At 49.7% G+C, this 20,757-nt stretch overlaps 1 protein-coding gene across 1 annotated transcript in view; it reads right to left on the reverse strand.

Moving 5' to 3' along the window:
• Positions 1-3,046: 3,046 nt before the first annotated feature.
• ALDH4A1 (aldehyde dehydrogenase 4 family member A1) overlaps positions 3,047-20,757 on the reverse strand; it is a 56,787-nt gene continuing 39,076 nt past the window's right edge. The window contains exons 9-15 of the mRNA XM_038746478.1: positions 18,852-18,925; positions 10,439-10,635; positions 10,047-10,094; positions 7,509-7,661; positions 6,322-6,443; positions 5,853-5,971; positions 3,047-5,317 (exon numbers count right to left, since the gene is read on the reverse strand). Of these exons, the coding sequence (XP_038602406.1) occupies positions 5,205-5,317; positions 5,853-5,971; positions 6,322-6,443; positions 7,509-7,661; positions 10,047-10,094; positions 10,439-10,635; positions 18,852-18,925 (826 nt within the window). The 3' untranslated portion in view covers positions 3,047-5,204. The remainder of the gene's footprint in view (positions 5,318-5,852; positions 5,972-6,321; positions 6,444-7,508; positions 7,662-10,046; positions 10,095-10,438; positions 10,636-18,851; positions 18,926-20,757) is intronic.

The following is a 20,757-nucleotide window of genomic DNA, read 5'->3' on the forward strand; positions in this document are numbered from 1 at the left end:
AGCACTGTACTAAGCACTTGGGAAGTACAAGTTGGCAACATTTAGAGATGGTCCCTACCCAACGGCGGGCTCACAGTCTAGAAAGGCTCACAGCATGACCTAGTGGTTACAGCACAGGCCTGAAAGTCAGAAGTACATCGGTTCCAAAGCTAGCTCCACCACTGTCTGTTGTGTGACCTTAGGCAAGTCACTTCACTTCTCTGTGCCTCCATTACCTTATCTGTAAAATGGGAATTAAGACCTTGAGCCCTGTGTGAGAATGAATTGTGTCCAAAATGATTAGCTTGAATCTATTCTAGGGCTTAGTACAGTGCCTGGAACATAGTAAGCACTTAACAAAAACCATTAAAAAAATGGATGAGAGAGCCACTGTCAGGAAGCCTAAGGGAGGAGAAGGAATAAGGTTGGATAATCCACAGATTCGGACCCTAAACACTTAAATCATTGAGGAGGCTGAAATTCAATATATTCTTGAAATATTTTATTGTCTTTGTGCTATGTTCTCTGAGGGAATCAATCAGTCCCATTTACTGAGTGTTTACTGTGGCAGAGCACTGTACTAAGGGCTTGGAAAAGTACAGTATAACAGAGGTGGTAGACACATTTCCTGCTCACGGTGAGCTTACAGTCTGGACGGGGAGACAGACATGTATATAAATCAAACTACAGACACGTACACAAGTTCTATGGGGCTGAGAGAGGAGTGAATTAAGGGTGCAAATCCTAGTACAAGGGCCACTCAGAAGGAAGAGGGAGTAGAGGAAATGAGGGCTTAGGCAAGAAAGGACTATTGGAGATTTGTTTTTAATAAGATTTTGAAGGTAGGGTGAATGTCTGTTGGATATGAGGGAGGGAGGGAGTTTCAGGCCAGAGGCAGGAGGTGGGCGAGGGGTCGGCGGTGAGCTAGACAAGATCAAGGTACAATGAAGAGGTTGGCATTACCAGAGCTAAATGTGCAGGCTGGGTTGAAATAGGAAATGAGGGAGGTAAAATAGGAGGTGGCCAGGTGATTGAGTGCTTTCAAGCCTATTGTAAGGAATTTGTTTGATATGGAGTTGGACAGGCAACCACTGGAGGTTCTTGAGTGGGGAAGCATGGACTGTACACTTGTCTTATGCTGTCGAGTTGTTTCCGACCCATAGCAACTCCACGGATCCATCTCTCTCATAATGCCCCACTCTCCATCTGCAATTGTTCTGGTAGTGGATCCATGGAGTTTTCTTGGTAAAAATTCCGAAGTGGCTTACCATTGCCTCCTTCTGCGCAGTGAACTTGAGTCTCCACCCTCGAGTCTCTCCCATGTCGCTGATCCTCAGCACAGGTGAGTTTTGACTTGTAGCAGATTGCCTTCCACTCACTAGACACTGCCCAAGCTAGGAATGGAATGGGTATTGACTCACCCTCCTGTAGTGGAGACTGATAGAGTCCTGGAAACTTGCCAGGTGCAATCCTGAGAGGGATCTCTGCACACAGTGAGTATTCAGTAAATACCATTGATTGATTATATCTGTCCTGTAGCAGTAGAGAGTCCAAATCCTTCTCTTTGGACTGTCCTTTGCGTTAAAATGACACTTTTCCTCTTTCCCCTCCATCTCTGCCTCCCTAAACCCACCCGGAGGAACTGGGACACGAGGTTTAGAGACCCAATACCCCAAGTAATTCCATAAATACTCTTGATTAATGTCTTTGTCCATTTGGGTTCCTTATTCTCCTCCAGACTGTAAGCTCTTTCTTTTTTCTGTGGTATTTGTTAAGCACTTACTCTGTGCCAGGCACTGTTCTAAGTGCTGGGGTAGCTACAAGGTAATCACACTGAACACAGTCCATGCTGCACATGGGGTTCACCATATTAATCCCCATTTTACAGATGAGGTAACTGAGTCGCAGAGAAGTTAAGCCACTTGTTCAAGGTCACATGGTAGACAGGTGGTGGAGCTGGGACTAGAATCCAGGGCCACCTTACTCCCAGGCCCATGCTATAACCACTAGACCACAAATGTGTCTGCCAACTGTATTGTATTGTACTTTCACGAGAACTTAGTAGAGTGCTCAGAATGCAGTAAGAGCTCAGTAGGTACCATTGGTTGATTATGTTGGAGAATCAGAATACTGTTTTCAAACTCCAAGCATTAAAATTAGGCAGCATGGTCTAGTGGAAAGGCTGTGGGTCTTGTAGTCAAAGGATCTGGGTCCTAATCTTGGCTCCCTCACTTGTCTGCTGTGTGACCTGTATATATGTATATATGTTTGTACATATTTATTACTCTATTTATTTTACTTGTACATATCTATTCTATTTATTTTATTTTGTTAGTATGTTTGGTTTTGTTCTCTGTCTCCCCCTTTTAGACTGTGAGCCCACTGTTGGGTAGGGACTGTCTCTATATGTTGCCAATTTGTACTTCCCAAGCGCTTAGTACAGTGCTCTGCACATAGTAAGCGCTCAATAAATACGATTGATGATGATGATGACTGAATGGTTTTGTAGAAAAACAATCGGCGCAGCATAGTGACAAATGGACTGAAGTGGGGAATCAGGAGTCTGGGAGGTCAGCAAGGAGGTTGATGCAGTAATCAAGGTGGGCCAGGATAAGTGCTTGGATCAACAGGGTAGCAGTTTGGATGCAAGGGCCGGATTGTAGTGAAGTTGTGAAGGTCAAACCAATGGGATTTAGTAATAGATTGAATATGTGGTTTGAATGAGAGATATGAGTTGAGGATAACACCAAAGTTACGGGCCTGTGAGATGGAGAATAGTGGTCCTGCCTGTAGTGGTTGGAAAGTCGTGGGGAGGGCAAGGTGTGGGTGGGAATATAGGGTGCTCTGCACATCCACGTAGTGATTTCCTGAAGGCAGGAGGAAATACGAGATGGCAGAGAAGGAGAAAGATCAGGGCTGGAGATGTAGATTTGGGAATCATCCACATCGGAATGGTAGTTGAAATTATAGGAGCAAATGAATTCTCCAAGGGAGTGGGTGTCAAAGGAAACCACCAGCCCTGTTTTTAAAGGATCTTACGGGAGTTTAGAGGAAGACCACAGTTCACTTAATTACTACATCATTTTATTAGAAGGCACACAGGCAAATCCACCGCCCAAATACCAAGTCCACAGCCAGCCAAGACTTCAAAACCAGCATCACACCCAGGGAAATTTATACCCTGCAACAGACTGCGGCTTTAAGCACCTTGTGGTTCACGTTAATCCCTAAGTTATTGGTGTCTGCTTAGAGAACGCCAAGAGTCACTGACAACGGAGATCAATATTAGCCAAGAATGCGTGAGACTCAATCTTCAGAAAAAAATAATAAGGTTCAAGGTTGAATCCAAACTTCCCCGGGCTTTTCCATCCCACTTTTCTATTAGCACAGGTCTCTCTCCATTCTGATCACCCACTGCCATGTGACGGGGTTTCCAAATTCCTAAAATTTAAGGGCCTCCTCAGGACAGCTATTCATGTTTGTGAGTTTTGGCAGTTGGATTGGTTGCACCAGGCTAGGACCAACTGCTGAGAAGCCAATATGCATGGAGCTACTTGCAGGTGGGCTCTTACTGGACCTTGTATCCATGTAGAATGGCGTGATTTTCCAGGACAAAGGACTTTGGTGCAACATGCTGAGATGGGAAGAGGAAGAGGGTGAGTCTTGGAGGGATGGGGAAAAAAAAGCAAGGGATTCTTCAGGATACCCCTTCCCCTCAGCAAAAGGTACTCTACTCAGCCAGCTTCCTGTCTCCTGCGAGAACTGCAGCCCCACTCCCTCGATGTGTGAACAGCAAATGCCAATGAAGAAGGGGGCATCAATGCCATTCTTAGGAGGAACCCAAGAGGAAATCTGCCCTGAGCCCCAGAGGGGTGGGGCAAAACACAACCTGTAGGCTGAAGAACTCCGAGCCTGAAGTTACAACTGTTCCCCACCACACCCGGCTCTCGCACTGATTTTTAAAAACAAGTCTGGCCCGAACAGGATCACAACAGGAAGGAAGGGGAGTTCCCTAGGCTCTAAGAGTTGATGCGTCGGCCCTAGGTGGCTTGCGAGAAGAGGCCCACCTGTTTCAATCGGTATCCAAAGGTTGGGGGTTGGCTCACACAACTGGAAGGGCGGTGGCATTGTTGAGGGAGGGAGGCAGGATGCAGAGGAGCCAAGATCACCCCCACCCCCAGAAGGAATGCCAAAGCGTGATGGCTCAATATCGGCCCACTCGGTCCTCCCCGAAAGTTGGTGTGGGGAATGTAAAGCCTGTCCATACCCAGGATGGCAGAGGACCCAGGAAGAAACTCGTCCAGGAGATGAAGACAGAAGTGTCACAGTCAGGCCCAATGGCTCCAATAGGACTCCCCCGCCCCAGGGTGCCTCAGTCCATCTGTCCAAAGGGGCCAAGAACCCCCTCGGTTTGCTTTTGGCAGGAATGCTGGAAAGGGGGCCAAAGGGAGAGGCATCCTAACTTTGTTCCCAGCTGGATACCTGAGCCCCTCTGGCTGCAGTAAGAAGCCAGAGAGGAGGGAAGGAGTGAAGGAACAGGTGCCAAGGCCTGTCAGCAAACATTGATGGTTCAAACTACCTGGGAAAAATCAGATCATCCTGTCTTCCATCCTCCCTCCCCAGGTCCAGAGTGGGGGCAGAGGGTAACTTGAGTCAGAATCCTAAAAGCCTTTGAAACCCAATAGAACCTAGTCAGGGGACGGGGAGGAAAGTAGGGGAAGGAGAAGGCCTCCTTGTGCAATTGACTGAAGATAAGACCCGCCTTGGGCTAAAGGGAGGGTTGACCAGCAGGTTGAGACCTGCGTATTCCTGAAGGGACTGGGGAGTGACCCTTTGTTAAAAACTCTCTAGATGGGTCCATCCCCTTCCTTCTCTCTCCACTCCCTGGGAACTGTGCCACCACTTTCCACTGACTCTGGGCCACCTGATGTCAGATCAGCCACTACAGGGGGTCATATGGGGCAGGGGTGAGCCCTTCTCCTCTTGATCACATGACACAGATAGGCCACAGTGGGCATCAGTGAGGACACTGCCAATGGGATAGTGATGGAGAGGGAGAAAAATCCACAGGGAATCCTTGAGGGGAGGTGAAGGCAGGGATCACCCTGCTGGGTATCTCTCTTGCCCTGAGCCTGGCTGGGCAGGGCTCACGGGAATGGGGTCAGAAACTATCTGGGCGGTCGGATCGTCATCGGTGTGGAAGGGATAGGAGCCCAAAGCACGTCTCACTGCATATATGAGTATTTCCAGTCCCCGAGGGGTGCATGGGTCTCCTTGATGACCTGGGGTGAGGTCCAGCGTAGGATGTAGTGGGGGCCCCCAGGCTTGTCGTTCGTTCCTGTAGGAGGAAGAAAAAGTGTCACCTGAAGCCAGGGACCCCCCAGAAGGAGCTTGGCTCCGGCCAACACCCGCTGCAGTGCCAATTCCGGAAACACAGTGAGATTCTCTCAAAAATGGCTTCAACAAAAATCCATGTTGGGCCAAGGGGAATTGAGAAAGGGAGGTTAAAAAGGGGTTGTGTCTCCCTCCGTATAGTGCTGGCCCTCTGACTAGAGGCTAGAGATAGGATGCAAAGACTCTGGAGGCGCTCACCCTTCCCCCTGCCCTCAGAGAAAGCCGGAGGCTGAACTACAAACTGAAGTCACCTCTGACCCCACTAAATTGCCAAATGGGCCCCAGAGTCTGAAGCGCTGAAGCGCCTTGAGGAATGAGTTAGGATATTACCTTGTTTCTACCAACTCTTTTGTACTGTACTGTCCCAAGCATTCAGTACAGTGCTCTAGCACCCATCAAGCGCTCAATAAATACCACTGACTGACTGATAGAGCAGGCTGAGGAGGAAAAGGGCACCAGCCCAGGCAAGAGCCACTCACCCGAGGCCCGGGCCCCGCCGAAGGGCTGTTGGGCCACCACTGAGCCGGTTGACTTGTCATTGATGTAGAAGTTGCCCGCTGCATTCCTCAGCACCTCCGTGGCCTCGCGGACAACATTCCTGAGAGGCAGAGATGGGGAGCGGAGTCCAAAGGGGTTACTGCTACATTCCTGCACTTCCTCCAGACCCTGTCAATCCCCCTCCACCAGAACCCCCTATGTCCCAGTAGCCAGGAGATGCCCCCGGGAGATGGAGGGGAAGTAGCTGAAAAAGACCACTGGCCCCATCTTTCTCCTTGGTCCAACAAAGTCTAGGGCCCTGTCCCAGAGTCGGCCACTGTGCTGTGGAGTTCCTGATCCCCAAGGGGAGAGGGGAAGAGGTGGCAGTGCCACCAATGCCCTCTTGGAAGCTGTGGCACCATGGTCCCGGATGCCCCACTTCACCCAGCCAATGGGGTCGGTTCCACTCACTTATCCTGGGCGAATACAGCCCCTGTGAGGCCGTAGGCCGTGGTGGAGTCCACTAGCCGCAGGGTCTCCTGGAACTTGCTCTCAGGGTAGACATACACAGTCAGAACCGGGCCAAAGATCTCCTGAAACCGAAAGAGCAGACAGGTCAGGGCTGGGGATGAATGATAATAATAATGACGTTATTTGTTAAGCGCTTACTATGTGCCAAGCACTGTTCTAAGCGCTGGGGTAGATACAAGGTAATCAGGTTGTCCCACGTCTTAATCCCTGTTTTTTAGATGAGGGAACTGAGGCCCAGAGAAGTGATGTGACTTGCCCAAAGTCACACAGCCGGGAAGTGGCGGAGCCGGGATTAGAACCCACAATCTCTGACTCCCCACCTGTGCATTTTCCGCTGAGCCACGCTGCTTGGGTGAGCCTCCTTCCCCAACCCCACTCTGCCGCTCCTCCACAGCAGGAAAGGGTGGGATGGGGGAGGAGGGGCTCCCAGGAGCCCCTTCACCTCGCCCCCACTCAGGGCCACGGGACTGGGCTCTGGGCCAGAGCTCAAAGAGCAGACATCCCTGCAGGGCTGAAGAGTAACTGCTGACTCAAACGTTTTCTTGACCTGTTTCTGCCTGGGACAGGAATGTGTTTGGATCTTCCTCTAAATCCCTTCAGATTCCAGCTGCGTCTTCGGCCTCGTACCCTGAAGCTCTCCCTCCCAGTTTAAACCAGAGCCACTGTTATTGGTGACGATTCCCAACTCTGAGACAGAGGGGCCTCTAGCTGCCAGGGGACAGAGAAGAGAAGGAGGAGGAGGAAGTGGGGAAGAAGGCAGCCTCTGCTCATCTGAGAGAACTTGGGTAATTCTGCCCACTCGCCTCTCCCGGGACCAAAACAAAGTCAAGCTCACCTCCTGGCCCCTATGTTCCCTCCTTCACCCTTCTGAATGAAGATCTTATCAAAGTATTTCCCAGCAACATTCCTCCCAAGCTTGGGAGGAGAAACCAGAAGCCCCAAGAGGGTAAATGATTTGCCCAAGGTCACACAACAAGCCGGGGAGAGAGCTAACTCTGGTCCATTAGCGAGGCTGGGATGGGCAGGGCCCCGCGTACAGATCGGACCAACTCTTGAGGTCCCCATCCCACCTAGCCTATATACAACAACCCAAGGTCAGCAGACCTCACCAGCCTGGAGATTCCCACCTCCTTCATGATGGAGTCCTGTGGGTCTTTGCTCTCGATGATGCAGGGTTCCACATAGTAGCCCACGGAGTCATCACACTTGCCCCCGGCCAGGATGCTGAGGTTGGGGGAAGACTTGGCATGCTCGATCCACTTCTTGATGCGCCCAAAAGACTAAGGAGACACAGCAGTGGTTGTGGGTGTATGGTGGGGAGGATTATGGGGTTTGGCGGGGAGGGAGCAGTCAACGGGATGTCAGGTGAGACCTGGGAGATAGCCACCTGGGACACAGCCAGGACCTATCTACCTTCTCTCTCTCTTTCTCTCCCTCTCATATTTGTTAAGAGCTTACTATGTGCCCAGCACTGTTCTAAACGCTGGGGTAGATACAGTCCAAGTCCCAAATGGGTCTCACAGTATATAGATGGGTCTCACACTTTATAGATAACTGAGGGCTAGAGAAGTTAAGTGACTTGCCCAAAGGCTCCCACCAAGAGTGCCTGGATACACAGGAAACAGACACCCATCTCCTTTAAGGTCATCAAATCTTAGGCAGAGCAATCCCCGCTTCTCCATCTGTCGGTGTCAATCAGGCCAATTTGGCTAGTGGACAATCCACTCTGGGTTCCAGGGGTCTAATATGGTGCCCCACCTAGCAAGAGGATGTTATTAAGCTCAGAAACCCTGGGCAGCCTGGAGAGAGAAGGGCAGGGAGCAAGCGCTGTAGCATACGAGTGTGTATGTGTGGGTACGTGGGTGTGCGCACAAGCGAACACGCCAATGGGCAGGATTCAGGTATGGGCACGCATCTGTCTCCAACAGGTAATAACAGAGGACTTGGGCCGTAACCGACCGTTTGTTTTTTCTGGTGGCTGAGGGATCCCACCATCTTCTAAAATAGGTGCCCTCTGTGAAAGTCCCCGAGTCTGGGGCCAGGCAGCCTTGTGGGACTGGCACGGAGGGAGAGGCAAAGAGAAAGAATTTGTTTCTCACTCAAAAGGAACAAGGCTGAATGGGGAGGGAGAGGGGAAAATCCAGGGACCTAAAGATCCTGATATGGGAAACAACTGGGCCTTTGCAGGCCAGAGGGGAAGTGAGGCAAAAACCCTGTCGGGGAATCTGAGTCCCGAAGAATTGTGAATAGAAAGGCTGGTAACCCCAAACCTAGGTTGCTCACTTCTCACTTAACTAGCAGGTTGGAGGGCAGGGGTAACTGTCCTTAGGAGTTGGGAGAGGAGGTGAAAGCAGGCCCATGAGAGCCCTGTGGATGAGATCTTGGGAGTTGGCCTGAGTAGACGGTTCTCCCTATAGGCTGGGGAAGTAGGACAACTAAGGAGGGTGTGAGGGGAGAGGGAGACCACCACTTGGGAATGGCCTCCCAGCAGGAGATGCCCAGTAGCCAGAGAGTAATAATAATAATGGCATTTATTAAGCGCTTACTATGTGCAAAACACTGTTCTAAGCGCTGGGAAGGTTACAAGGTGATCAGGTTGTCCCACGGTGGGGGGCTCACAATCTTAATCCCCACTTTACAGATGAGGTAACTGAGGCACAGAGAAGGTAAGTGACTTGCCCAAAGTCACACAGCTGACAACTGGCAGAGCTGGGATTCGAACCCATGAACTCTGACTCCAAAGCCACGCTGCTGACCCACATGTAATCTTCCTTCCACTTCTGTTCTGCTCTCTGCCTTTAGACAGAAGGGTAAATCTGAAAACCAGAGGTTCTCAAAAAGCAGAGGCCTCTCCGGACTTTAAGCTCCTGTGGGCAGAGAACGTGTCTACCAACTCTACTGTACTGCAGTCTCTCAAACACTTACTACAGTGCTCTGCACACAGAAAGCGCTCACTAAATACCACTGATTGATTCTAAATTTAACAAGTTCACTAAGGTCAGAGAAGCACCCTGATCAAAACAAGGAAGAGAGGAGAAACCCGGTTGAATTAGGGGAAGAAGAGTGGTCATAGATCCCTCCATTAAGTGGGATAGATTCAAATGCTCAAATCTTTCCCTCTAGATGGCAAAGCACTTCACAGACTCAGTCCCCAGTTACCATCAGGATGACCGATTTAGGAAAGTGATGCCTGCTAACAGAGGCCAACCTGAAGTCCAGTCCAGTGAAGCCCAGAATTTTTTTTTAAACAGTATTTGTTAAGCACTTACTATGTGCAGGCACCGTACTAAGCGCTGGAGGTAAGCTAATCAGGTTGGACATATTCCATGCCCTACTTGGGGCTCACAATCTTAATCGCCATTTTACAGATGAAGCAATTGAAGCACAGAGAGGAAAAGCGACTTGCCCAAGTTCACACAGCGGATAAGTGGTGGAGCTGGGACAAGAACCCAGGTCCTCTGTCTCCCGGGCCCGTGCTCTAGCCACTAGGCCACGTTGCTTCTCATCCCTTGGGAGCTCTGCCAGGAAGCAAGCCCACGAGTCTGATGTCGGCACCACCCCTCCCCGCCCTCTCGAGACCTGGAATTTAAGTTCTCCACGGTGGCTTGCCTCTGTCTTGCAGACTCATCAGAAGGGCCAGAGTCAGGGGAGAGGCAAATACTTACCGTGGCATCAATCACAGCGGAGAAGAACGTCCCAAAATCCTCCGCGGGCTGGAAAGGGAGGAGAGCAGAGGAGAGAGTGACTAGACAGTGGGCCCATCCTCCCTCATCTGGCACCCTTTTCAATTAGCCCTATGACATCCTGGGTAACTTAAAATCATCGCTCCACCAGTTTATGCTAATCACTGAGAGAAAGACCAGGGTGGGGGTGATGAGAGGGAGAGGGGACCCGAAGGAAGGGAGGGGAGGCTGGGAGGAAGAAAACAGGGGATAAGCAGCTTGGATCACGGGAATTAGGAGCCAGCTAGGGGAGGCCCTAATCCCATCAGCCTCCTGCTGAGCCCCAAAGTCCCTTTGGGAGGGAGGGAGAGGACGAGGATGAAAGGGACACTCACGTTGCCCACTTTGATCTTGCCATGCTCCTCCAGCAGCCGGGCTTTGATCTGGGGCCACAGTGAATCGGGGACGTAGAGGCGAGAGCAGGCGGAACACTTCTGCCCTCCGTACTCGAAGGCCGAGCGGACGGTCCCGCTCACCACGCTGGCCACGTCCGCCGAGCGGTGGACCAAATGGAAGTTCTTCCCACCACACTCTGAGGGCAGAGGAGGAAGACAGCACTGGGTAGATCCGGCTGGACCACCCGAGCCTGTCCGTCCTGGCCCCCGGGAGCCAAGCCTGACACCCCCGTCCACTCCCGAGGGGGCAGCCCTTCCTCAGGGAATGGACTAGAATAATAATAATGATGGTATTTGTTAAGTCCCTTCCCCACAGCACCTGTATATATGTTTGTACATATGTATTACTCTATTTTACTTGTACATATCTATTCTATTTATTTTATTTTGTTAATATGTTTGGTTTTGTTCTCTGTCTCCCCCTTCTAGACTGTGAGCCCACTGTTGGGTAGGGACCGTCTCTATATGTTGCCAACTTGTACTTCCCAAGCGTTTAGTACAGTGCTCTGCACACAGCAAGCACTCAATAAATACGATTAATTGATTGATTGATTAAGTCCTTACTATGTGTCCGGCACTGTTCTAAGTGCTGGGTAGATACAAGATAATCAGGTTGGACACAGTCCTTGTCCCAGACGGGGCTCACATCCCCATTTTACAGACGAGGTAACTGAGGCACGGAGAAGTGAAATGACCGGCCCAAAGCCACACAGAAGACAAGCAGCAGAGCCAGGATTAGAACCCATGCTCTATCCACTAACCAATGCTGCTTCCCACAGAAGAATGCCAATTATCCAGTTTGAGCACGGCTAATCCAGGGAACTGACAGCTGGGCTCACCTAACTCCAACTCAGCATGGTCTAGGCGGGTTTGGCTTACATCTAACTCTGGTGTGTTATAAAAATCACCACTGTGGTACCTGGTAAGCGCTTACTATAATAATAGTAATAATTGAGGTATTTGTTGGTACTTACTATAATTATAATAATGATAACTGGGTTTTTGTTAAGCGCTTACTATATGTCAAGCACTGCTCTAAGCGCTGTGACGATCAGGTCAGATAGAGTGCAAAGCATAATAGTGAGGAAGTAGCGTGACCTTGTGAAAAGAGCAGGAGCCAGGGAGTGAAAAGACGTAGGTTCTAATCCCGATTCTGTCACTTACCAAAGCCCGTGTGACCCTGGGCAAGTGACTTAACTTCTCTGTACCTCCATTTCCTCATCTGTAAAATAGGGATCAATTCCTGTTCTCCTTCCTCCTTAGACCTTGAGCCCTGTGTGGGACAGGGACTGTGTCTGACCTGATTTACCTGTATCTACCCCAGTGCTTAGAACAGTGCATGATACATACTAAGTGCTTAACAAGTACTATAATAATTATTGTTATACTAAACTGTATACAGTACTAAACCCAGGGGTTGATACAATATAAGCAGATCAGACACAGTCCCTGTCCCACATGGGGCTCACAGCCTTGGAATCAGTATTTTATCCCCATTTTACAGATGAAATAACCGAGGCACAGAGACTTTATGTGACTTGCCCAAAGTCACATAGCAGACAAGTGGCAAGGTGGTGTCTGGGAGTAGAACTCGGGTCCTCTGCCTCTGAAGGCCATGCTCTTATCTGTAAGTTCTCTATCTGAACATATTTTCTTTATTACACAAAGTAGCCTTATTTTGGTCTTCTTCAAGGCCCTACTGAGAGCTCACCTCCCCCAGGAGGCCTTCCCAGACTGAGCCCCTTCCTTCCTCTCCCCCTTGTCCCCCTCTCCATCCCCCCCATCTTACCTCCTTCCCTTCCCCACAGCACCTGTATATATGTATATATGTTTGAACATATTTATTTCTCTATTTATTTATTTATTTTACTTGTACATATCTATTCTATTTATTTTATTTTCTTGGTATGTTTGGTTTTGCTCTCTGTCTCCCCCTTTTAGACTGTGAGCCCACTATTGGGTAGGGACTGTCTCTATATGTTGCCAACTTGTACTTCCCAAGTGCTTAGTACAGTGCTCTGCACACAGTAAGCGCTCAATAAATACGATTGATGATGATGATGATGGTGGTTTTCTCCTGTAGCTTCATCCCCATTTTGCAGAGGAGGAAACTGAGGTGGAGAGAGGGCGCACCTCTCTGTAGATTCCTGACAAAGCCAGTCCCCACGCCCCCAGCTTGGTGCTCGCTCCAACCTCCACACTCTCCCCAAGATTGAACTCAACGCTTTTTGCCCTCCGAGCTAAGAACCTCATCTCCTGGTATTTCTACGGTGCCCTCAAAACCTCTTCTCCCAACTCTGTCACCCCCAAGGCTCCCAGGACAGGCCTCTGCATGCATGCAGGAGTGCTCAATACAAACCATGACTGACTGACTTGATTCCTAAAGAACTGTGAATTCTTGTATTACCTCACTTGATTCTCACCGAATCCCCAAGGGCTAGGGAGGGTTAGGGATTATCACCCCATTTTATAGCTGGAAAAAGTGAGGCTTGCCCCAGGACATGCAGTAAATAGTCAGTGGCACCTCCTCGAATAGAACCCATGTCTATTGACTCCCAGTTCAGTGCTCTCTCAACTAGGCCAGGCTGGAGTTTCCAAAGGGAAGAGGCTTTGGGGTTTTCGGCCTTAAGGATTAACTGTGGCATTTGTTAAGCACTTACTATGTGTCAGGTACTGTACTAAGCTCTGGGGTGGATACAAGCAAATCGGGTTGGACACACGTGGAGCTCCCTGTCCCGTGTGGAGCTCACAGTCTCAATCCCCTTTTCACAGATGAGGTAACTGAGGCACAGAGAAGTGAAGTGACTTGCTCAAGGTCACACAGCAGACAAGTGGCGAAGCCAGGATTAGAACCCGTGACCTTCAAACTCTCAAGCCCGTGTCTACCCACTTTGCCATGCTGCTTCTCAGAGGTCCTGGGACCAAAATTGCTGCCAGGATTCCTTTGGAGAAGTCCCCACAAGGGTAAAACCATCTGTAGCCCAGGAGAACTAAATAAAAACAGCCACTATGGTTATTTGCTCAATGCTTATTATTTGCTGAGTACTGCATATAAGCAGTACTCCATGAGAAGCAGCATGGCTCAGTGGCAGGAGCCCGGGCTTTGGAGTCAGAGGTCACGGATTCAAATCCCAGCTCCGCCAATTGTCAGCTGTGTGACTTTGGGCAAGTGGCTTCGCTTCTCTGAGCCTCAGTTCCCTCATCTGTCAAATGGGGATTAAGACAGTGAGCCCCCCGTGGGACAACCTGATCACCTTAGAACAGTGCTTTGCACATAGTAAGCGCTTAATAAATGCCATCATTATTAATAAATAAATGCCATCATTTATATGGCATCATTTAAATGCCATATAAATGAATAAATGCCATCATTATTATTATTTCATTCATTCATTCATTCAATTGTATTTATTGAGCGCTTACTGTGTGCAGAGCACTGTACTAAGCACTTGGGAAGTCCAAGTTGGCAACATATAGAGACGGTCCCTCCCCAACAGCGGGCTCACAGTCTAGAAGGGGGAGACAGACTACTGGGGAGAGTACAACACAGTCAATAGACAACCTCACTGCCCTCATTATTAATTAATTCATTCATTCATTCAATTGTATTTATTGAGTGCTTACTGTGTGCAGAGCACTGTACTAAGCGCTTGGGAAGTCCAAGTTGGCAACATATAGAGACGGTCCCTACCCAACAGCGGGCTCACAGTCTAGAAGGGGGAGACAGACTACTGGGGAGAGTACAACACAGTCAACAGACAACCTCACTGCCCTCAAGGACTGTTACGATTTGATCCTACACCGCTTCTGTTGCAATTCAGCTCACTAGATCTCAAACTGTGTGAAATTGTGCCCTCACAAACCCCTCCATCTTGGCATAGGTGCCGTTTGGGGGCCCTGTGCTCCCCATAATCCTGCTGACAGCCTGCCTGGGTTCTTGGGCTCGCCCCAAGGACACCCTGAGGAAGGAAGAAAGCAGAGTGCGACGACCACGCTAGGGAATGGGAGGGGAAGAAAAGGGAAGCAGTGGGGACCAGCAGAAAGAGCATGGGCCCAGGAGTGAGGAGACTCAGGTTCAAATTCTGCCTCTACCACTTGCCTGCTGTGTGACCTTGGGCAAGTCCTTTAACTACCCTGTGCCTCAGTTTCCTCACCTGTAAAAATGGGGATAAAATACCTGTTCTCCCTCCCCCCTCGACTGTGAACCCACTGAGGGACATGGACCGTGTCTGATCAGCTTATCTTGAATCTCCCCCAGCGCTTAGCCCTGTGCTTGGCACCTAGTGAGAGCCAAACAAATATTATTAGTATTATTATTAGGGCAGTTGGGTTAGAGGCAGAACTCGAGAGAGGGGCTGCCACCTGCTCAGACCAGCCCGGCGACAGTCAGGTCCCAATTTAAGGCTGGCCGAGGAATTTTCTCCACAAAAACTTATTTCCAAAAAATATGCAGTCACAGCCAAGGCTGATTTAACCCACAGACACGTGCCATGGAACTAAAGCACCCGGAAAACCTCCAGGCAGGAGCTGGATGGTACAGGGATGGAGTGGGGGAGACAGGCAAGAAAAACCCGAGAAAACTGAAGAAAGGGGTGATTCTCCCCTCAACTCTAAAGGGGATCGAGATGCAGACAAAAGGGGCAGTGGGGGACCCCCGGGAGTCTGGAGGCTTTGAGATCCTACCCTGCCCCACCACAGTCTCCCATCTGAAACCCATATACTTTCCTCTGGAGGAAGGGGTCCCAGTCCCCACATCATGGAAGCCCCCCAGGAAACATGAGGAGAAGCTGCAGATGTGGTTCTATGGCGGAAGGAGTGCCCTGACCCTCTCTTCCCAGCCTCTGTTTCTCCCAACATTCAGCAATAATAATAATGATAACTGTGGTATTAGTTAAGCGCTTATTACATGCCACGCACTGTACTTAGAGCTGGGAGTGGGGGGGAAATATAATCAAATCGGGTTGGACACAGTCCCTATCTCACAACAGGCTCACAGTCTTAATCCCTGTTTTATAGATGAGGTAACTGAGGCATAGAGAAGTGAAGAGATGTGCCCAAGATCACATACAAACAGGTCGCGGAGCTGGGATTAGAACCCACAACCTTCGGACTCCCAGGTTCGGGCTGTATCCACTAGGCCACGCTGCTTGCCCATCATCATCATCATCAATCGTATTTATTGAGCGCTTACTATGTGCAGAGCACTGTACTAAGCGCTTGGGAAGTACAAATTGGCAACATATAGAGACAGTCCCTACCCAACAGTGGGCTCACAGTCTAAAAGGGGGAGAGAGAGAACAAAACCAAACGTACTAACAAAACAAAATAAATAGAATAGATATGTACAAGTAATATAAACAAATACAGTAATAAATATGTACAAACATATATACATATATACAGGTGCTGTGGGGAAGGTAAGGAGGTAAGATGGGGGGGATGGAGAGGGGGGGAGGCAAATACTCAAACCCAGACAGCAGAGAGGAGGGAGAATCAAATTATTGCCTGGTTTGGAGGGAAATCTGATTACCAATCACTTTGGGAAGCAGCATGGGCTGTTGAAAAGAGACTGGAAACCAGGAGGCCTGAGTTCTACACCAAACTCTGCCTAATAATAATAATAAGTGTAGCATTTGTTAAGCACTTAGTACTTGCAAAGCACAGGGGTAATATAATACAAGCAGATCAGATACAATCCTTGTCCCACATGGGGCTCGCAGTCTAAGGGGGAGGGAGAGCAGAGATCTTACCCCCAATTTACAGGTGAGGGAAACGAAGTACAGAAAAGTGAGGTGACTTGCCCAAGGTCACACAGCAGGTGAGTGGCAGAGCCGGGACAGTGCTTTGCACATAGTAAGCGCTTAATAAATGCCATCATTATTATCATTATTAGAACCCAGATCTCCTGACTCCAGGTCTGAGTGGTTTCCATTAGGCCACGCTGCCTCCCAAGCGGCTGGCAAATCGATCAATCAATCAATCGTATTTATTGAGCGCTTACTGTGTGCAGAGCACTGCACTAAGCGCTTGGGAAGTACAAGTTGGCAACATATAGAGACGGTCCCTACCCAACAGTGGGCTCACAGTCTAGAAGGCACTGGAAATGCCTGCTCCAGTGTTTTGGGCACATCATTTCACTTCTCTGTGCCTCAGCTTTCTCATCTATAGAATGGGGATCCAGTGTCCACCCTCCCTCCCACTTGGTCTGGGAGCCCTGAATGAGACAGGGGCTGTGTCTTCTATCAACCTCAGCACTTGGCACACAGCAAGACTGTGAGCCCGCTGTTGGGTAGGGACCGTCTCTATATCAATCAATCAATTGTATTTATTGAGCGCTTCCTGTGTGCAGAGCACTGTACTAAGCGCTTGGGAAGTACAAGTTGGCAACATATAGAGACGGTCCCTACCCAACAGTGGGCTCTCTATATGTTGCCATCTTGTACTTCCCAAGCGCTTAGTACAGCGCTCTGCACTCAATTAGTAAGCGCTCAATTAGAGAAGCAGCATGGCTCAGTGGAATGGGCACAGGCTTTGGAGTCAGAGGTCATGGGTTCAAATCCCAGCTCCACCAATTGTCAGCTGTGTGACTTTGGGCAAGTCACTTCACTTCTCTGCGCCTCAGTTACCTCATCTGGAAAATGGGGATAAAGACTGTGAGCCCCCCATGGGACAACCTGATCACCTTGTAACCTTCCCAGAGCTTAGAACAGTGCTTTGCACATAGTAAGCATTTAATAAATGCTATCATTATTATTATTATTATAAATACGATTGAATGATTGAATGAATGATCTAATGGATACAGCACCGGCCTGGGAGTCAGAAGGACCTGGGTTCTAATCCTGGTTCTGCCATTTGTCTGCTGTGTTACCTTGGGCAAGTCACTTCACTTCTCTGGGCCTCAGTTACCTCATCCATAGAATGGAGATTAAAAGTGTAAAAAAGGCTGCATCCAACCCGATTTGCTTATATAATAATAATAATGATGGTATTTGTTAAGTGCTTAACTATGTGCCATCCACCCCAGCGCTTAGTATAGCGCTTGACACAGAGTAAGCACATAAATACCAGCATTGTTATCACTACTACAATCACAATGAGAAGCAGCGTGGCTCAGTGGAAAGAGCACGGGCTTTGGAGTCAGAGATCATAGGTTCGAATCCCAGCTCCGCCACGTGTCTGCTGTGTGACCTTGGGTAAGTCACTTCACTTCTCTGAGCCTCAGTGATGTCATCTGTAAAATGGGGATTAAGACTGTGAGCCCCACATGGGACAACCTCAATACCTTGTGTCCCCTCCCCAGCGCTTAGAACAGTGCTTTGCACATAGTAAGTGCTTAACAAATGCCATTATTTTTATTATTTATCATCCTCAGGGAGCACGTCAACATTCCAGTCAACCCTATGGGGACGGAAGCCCTTGAACCACTTGGCTACTCAGTGGGCCATGGATACATGGGTCAGGGCAGACGTACCGCCCAACTAGGGGTAGCCACAACCAAGATTCACCAGGTCCCAGAGATAGGCACCAAGACGGCTGCCCACCCAGATCCCATTTTCCCACAGACCTCAGCACTCTCTTAAGGGAGGGAGGGGGGAATATGGAAAGCCAACACCATTTTTCCTATGCAAGAGTCGCCAACTCTGCTGTGACTAGCTAAGGCTTCTGGGAGTCTGGCCAAGCTTGACACTCAGGGAAATGATCTCTCCTACCAGGCCAAGTATCTCAGAAGCCTTCAGTCTGCCTCAAGATAACACCGGAGTTGGGAGGGTCCCCAAATTGGCCGGGCAGTTCCATGACCAAGGTGAATCCCCACCCAGCAGCTCCAGCTGGGTCAACTAAGGCAGTTGTTACCTCTGGGAGAGGTCATTTCTCCCCTCAGGGGCCCCCGGGAAGCACTGGGGTCTGGTAGAAAGAGCCACTGGCCTAGGGCTCCACCACTTGTCTCCGCTGTAACTTTGGGCAAGTCACTCAACTCCTCTGGACCTCAGTTTCCTCATCTGTTCTCCCTCCTACTTAAGACTGGGAGCCCCGTGAGGGACCAGATTATCTTGCACCAACATCAGACCAGATTATCTTGCGCCAACCTCAGCACTTAGTACAGTGCTTGGGACATTGTAAGTGCTTAACAAATATCACAATTTTAATTCACATTTATACCTAAGTCTTGAGTTCTCAATTCTGATGACACTGAAATAACCCCGGGTCTTGGGAAGAGGAATGAGGAGGAAGAGCGGGAAGAGTAATTCAAACTTGTGGAGGGGAAGTCGAGAGAGAGAGAGATGAAATGCCCAACGACCAGCAAATCCTAGCCCCTCAGAGGCTGAGGCGTTCCAGAGGTGGAGGCCCTTACCTCCCGCCAGGCGTGGGAAGGTGCGGTAACGGTCCAGATTCTCAGCCACCTGCTTCCAGAGCCGCTTGAAGGTCCTGAAATAAGACGGGGAAGGTCAGTGGCCTGGCTGATGGCTAGGAGGGGGGGTTGGCAGAGGTCAGAGGCGGGGTGGGGGTCAGAAGTGAGAGCTGTTCCGGCCCACCCACAGCCTTGCTCCATCCCACAAGGGGAGGTTGAGGAGAGACAGGGGAAGCATGATGGAGTGAGGGGGAGGTAGGCTGAGAAAGAGCAGGGGGAAGACACAAAGCAGAGCACCACCGGAGTCCTGGAACTGTTACCCAGAGTCCTTTGTCTCTCCCCAACCCTGGGCTTGGAGTGTGACAAACCCCTGTACTGCAAAACAATAAAAATGCTAATCAACTCCCACCAGCCGGCACAGTAGCTAATACTAATTTATGAGTTCCCTACCTTTCAGCCACCATGCTCATCAAACCATGGCAGAAGCCTTCCCTGCATGGCACCAACTTTAATAGGCTGGTGTCTTTGGGGAGAGGAGCCCCTCGCAGGGGGAATGGGGGACCCTTCAGGAAAACAACATCCCTCAGCAGTTGTGCTGAACGCCGGGAGTTTTGCAAACTAACCGGCTCGGGCACGGAGGCCAGCTGGCAGCTAAAACCTGGCCCTGGGCAGGATATGGCAGGGGAGATGGGAGAGAAACAAACGCTGAAAATGACTCCATGCTACAGTGGGCATTCAGTCAATGGTATTTATTTAGCGTTTACTGTGTGCACAGCACTGTATTAAGCTCTTCGCAGAGTACAATATAACAGACACATTGCCTGCTCTTATCACCTTATCAAGACATTTGCCAGTTATAAAAGCATTGGCACTGGGGATGCCAGTCAGATCCCATATGGCATGAGTGCCACATCCAAGATAAATGACGGGCAACTTTGGGACCCCATACCATTGAGTCTTTCTCCTACAAAGGCTGTCCAAGGTCATTCAGTCCATCCCCCTGTGAGCTCAAGGGTCAGTCCACCCCCACAAAGGGGCCAGGTTGTTGGTACCAGTACAGCTTTGCCTCTCCTGATCCCAGGAAGTCGACAGACTCCTGGGACTAAAGAGTCCAATTAAGAGCTGATGATCCTGGGGAGAGGCTCTGTAGCTTTCAGCGGAGGAAGAAGTGGCTGGGGGAGATGGGAGAGAGGAGGAAAAGCCCACCAGTTCCATCACACTCAATGGTGAGGGAGGGGAGGAAGGAGGACGTTCTCAAGTCACAAGCTCCAAAATAGGAATCAACCAGACTGAGACCAGGGTGGTTTCCCCACACACCCTGCTCAGAGGCTGGTCCTGCCCAGAGGGAACCAAAAACAGGAACCAGCAATCCTGACCCCAACAGCCCGGGCCCAACTCTGCCCAATTTGCTCTTGGCCAAAAGGGATCGTCACCGGCAGGGAGAGATGCAGGGAGGGAGAGGCGACACTGTCCCGGGCTCCCCCCATGCCCACCTGAAAAGAATAACCCCAGACATTGCCCACAGGTTGCATATGCATTCAATCATATTTACTGAGGGCTTACTGTGGGCAAAGCACTGTACTAGGCGATTAGCTCTGTACTCTGTGATATCTGATATCAGCCCAAGAGGCAGGTAATGTCGTGGCCTGGACCATTACCACTAATTTATTCCATCAATTCCCTTGAGTCCTCCCTTTCCTGGTCCTGATCTCCTGAGCCTGCATCTTCTAGGCCTGGTAGTTGCAGTAGTAGTAATAATAATAAGAAGAAGAATTGTGGTATTTGTTAAGTGCTTACTATGTGCAGAAGAATTGTGGTATTTGTTAAGTGCTTACTATGTGCCAAGTGCTGTTCTAAGTATGGGGTAGATACAAGGTAATCAGGTCAGACACAGTCCCTGCCCCACAAA

Source organism: Tachyglossus aculeatus, chromosome 5 (genome assembly GCF_015852505.1).
Source record: "Tachyglossus aculeatus isolate mTacAcu1 chromosome 5, mTacAcu1.pri, whole genome shotgun sequence".
Classification (NCBI taxonomy): domain Eukaryota; kingdom Metazoa; phylum Chordata; class Mammalia; order Monotremata; family Tachyglossidae; genus Tachyglossus; species Tachyglossus aculeatus.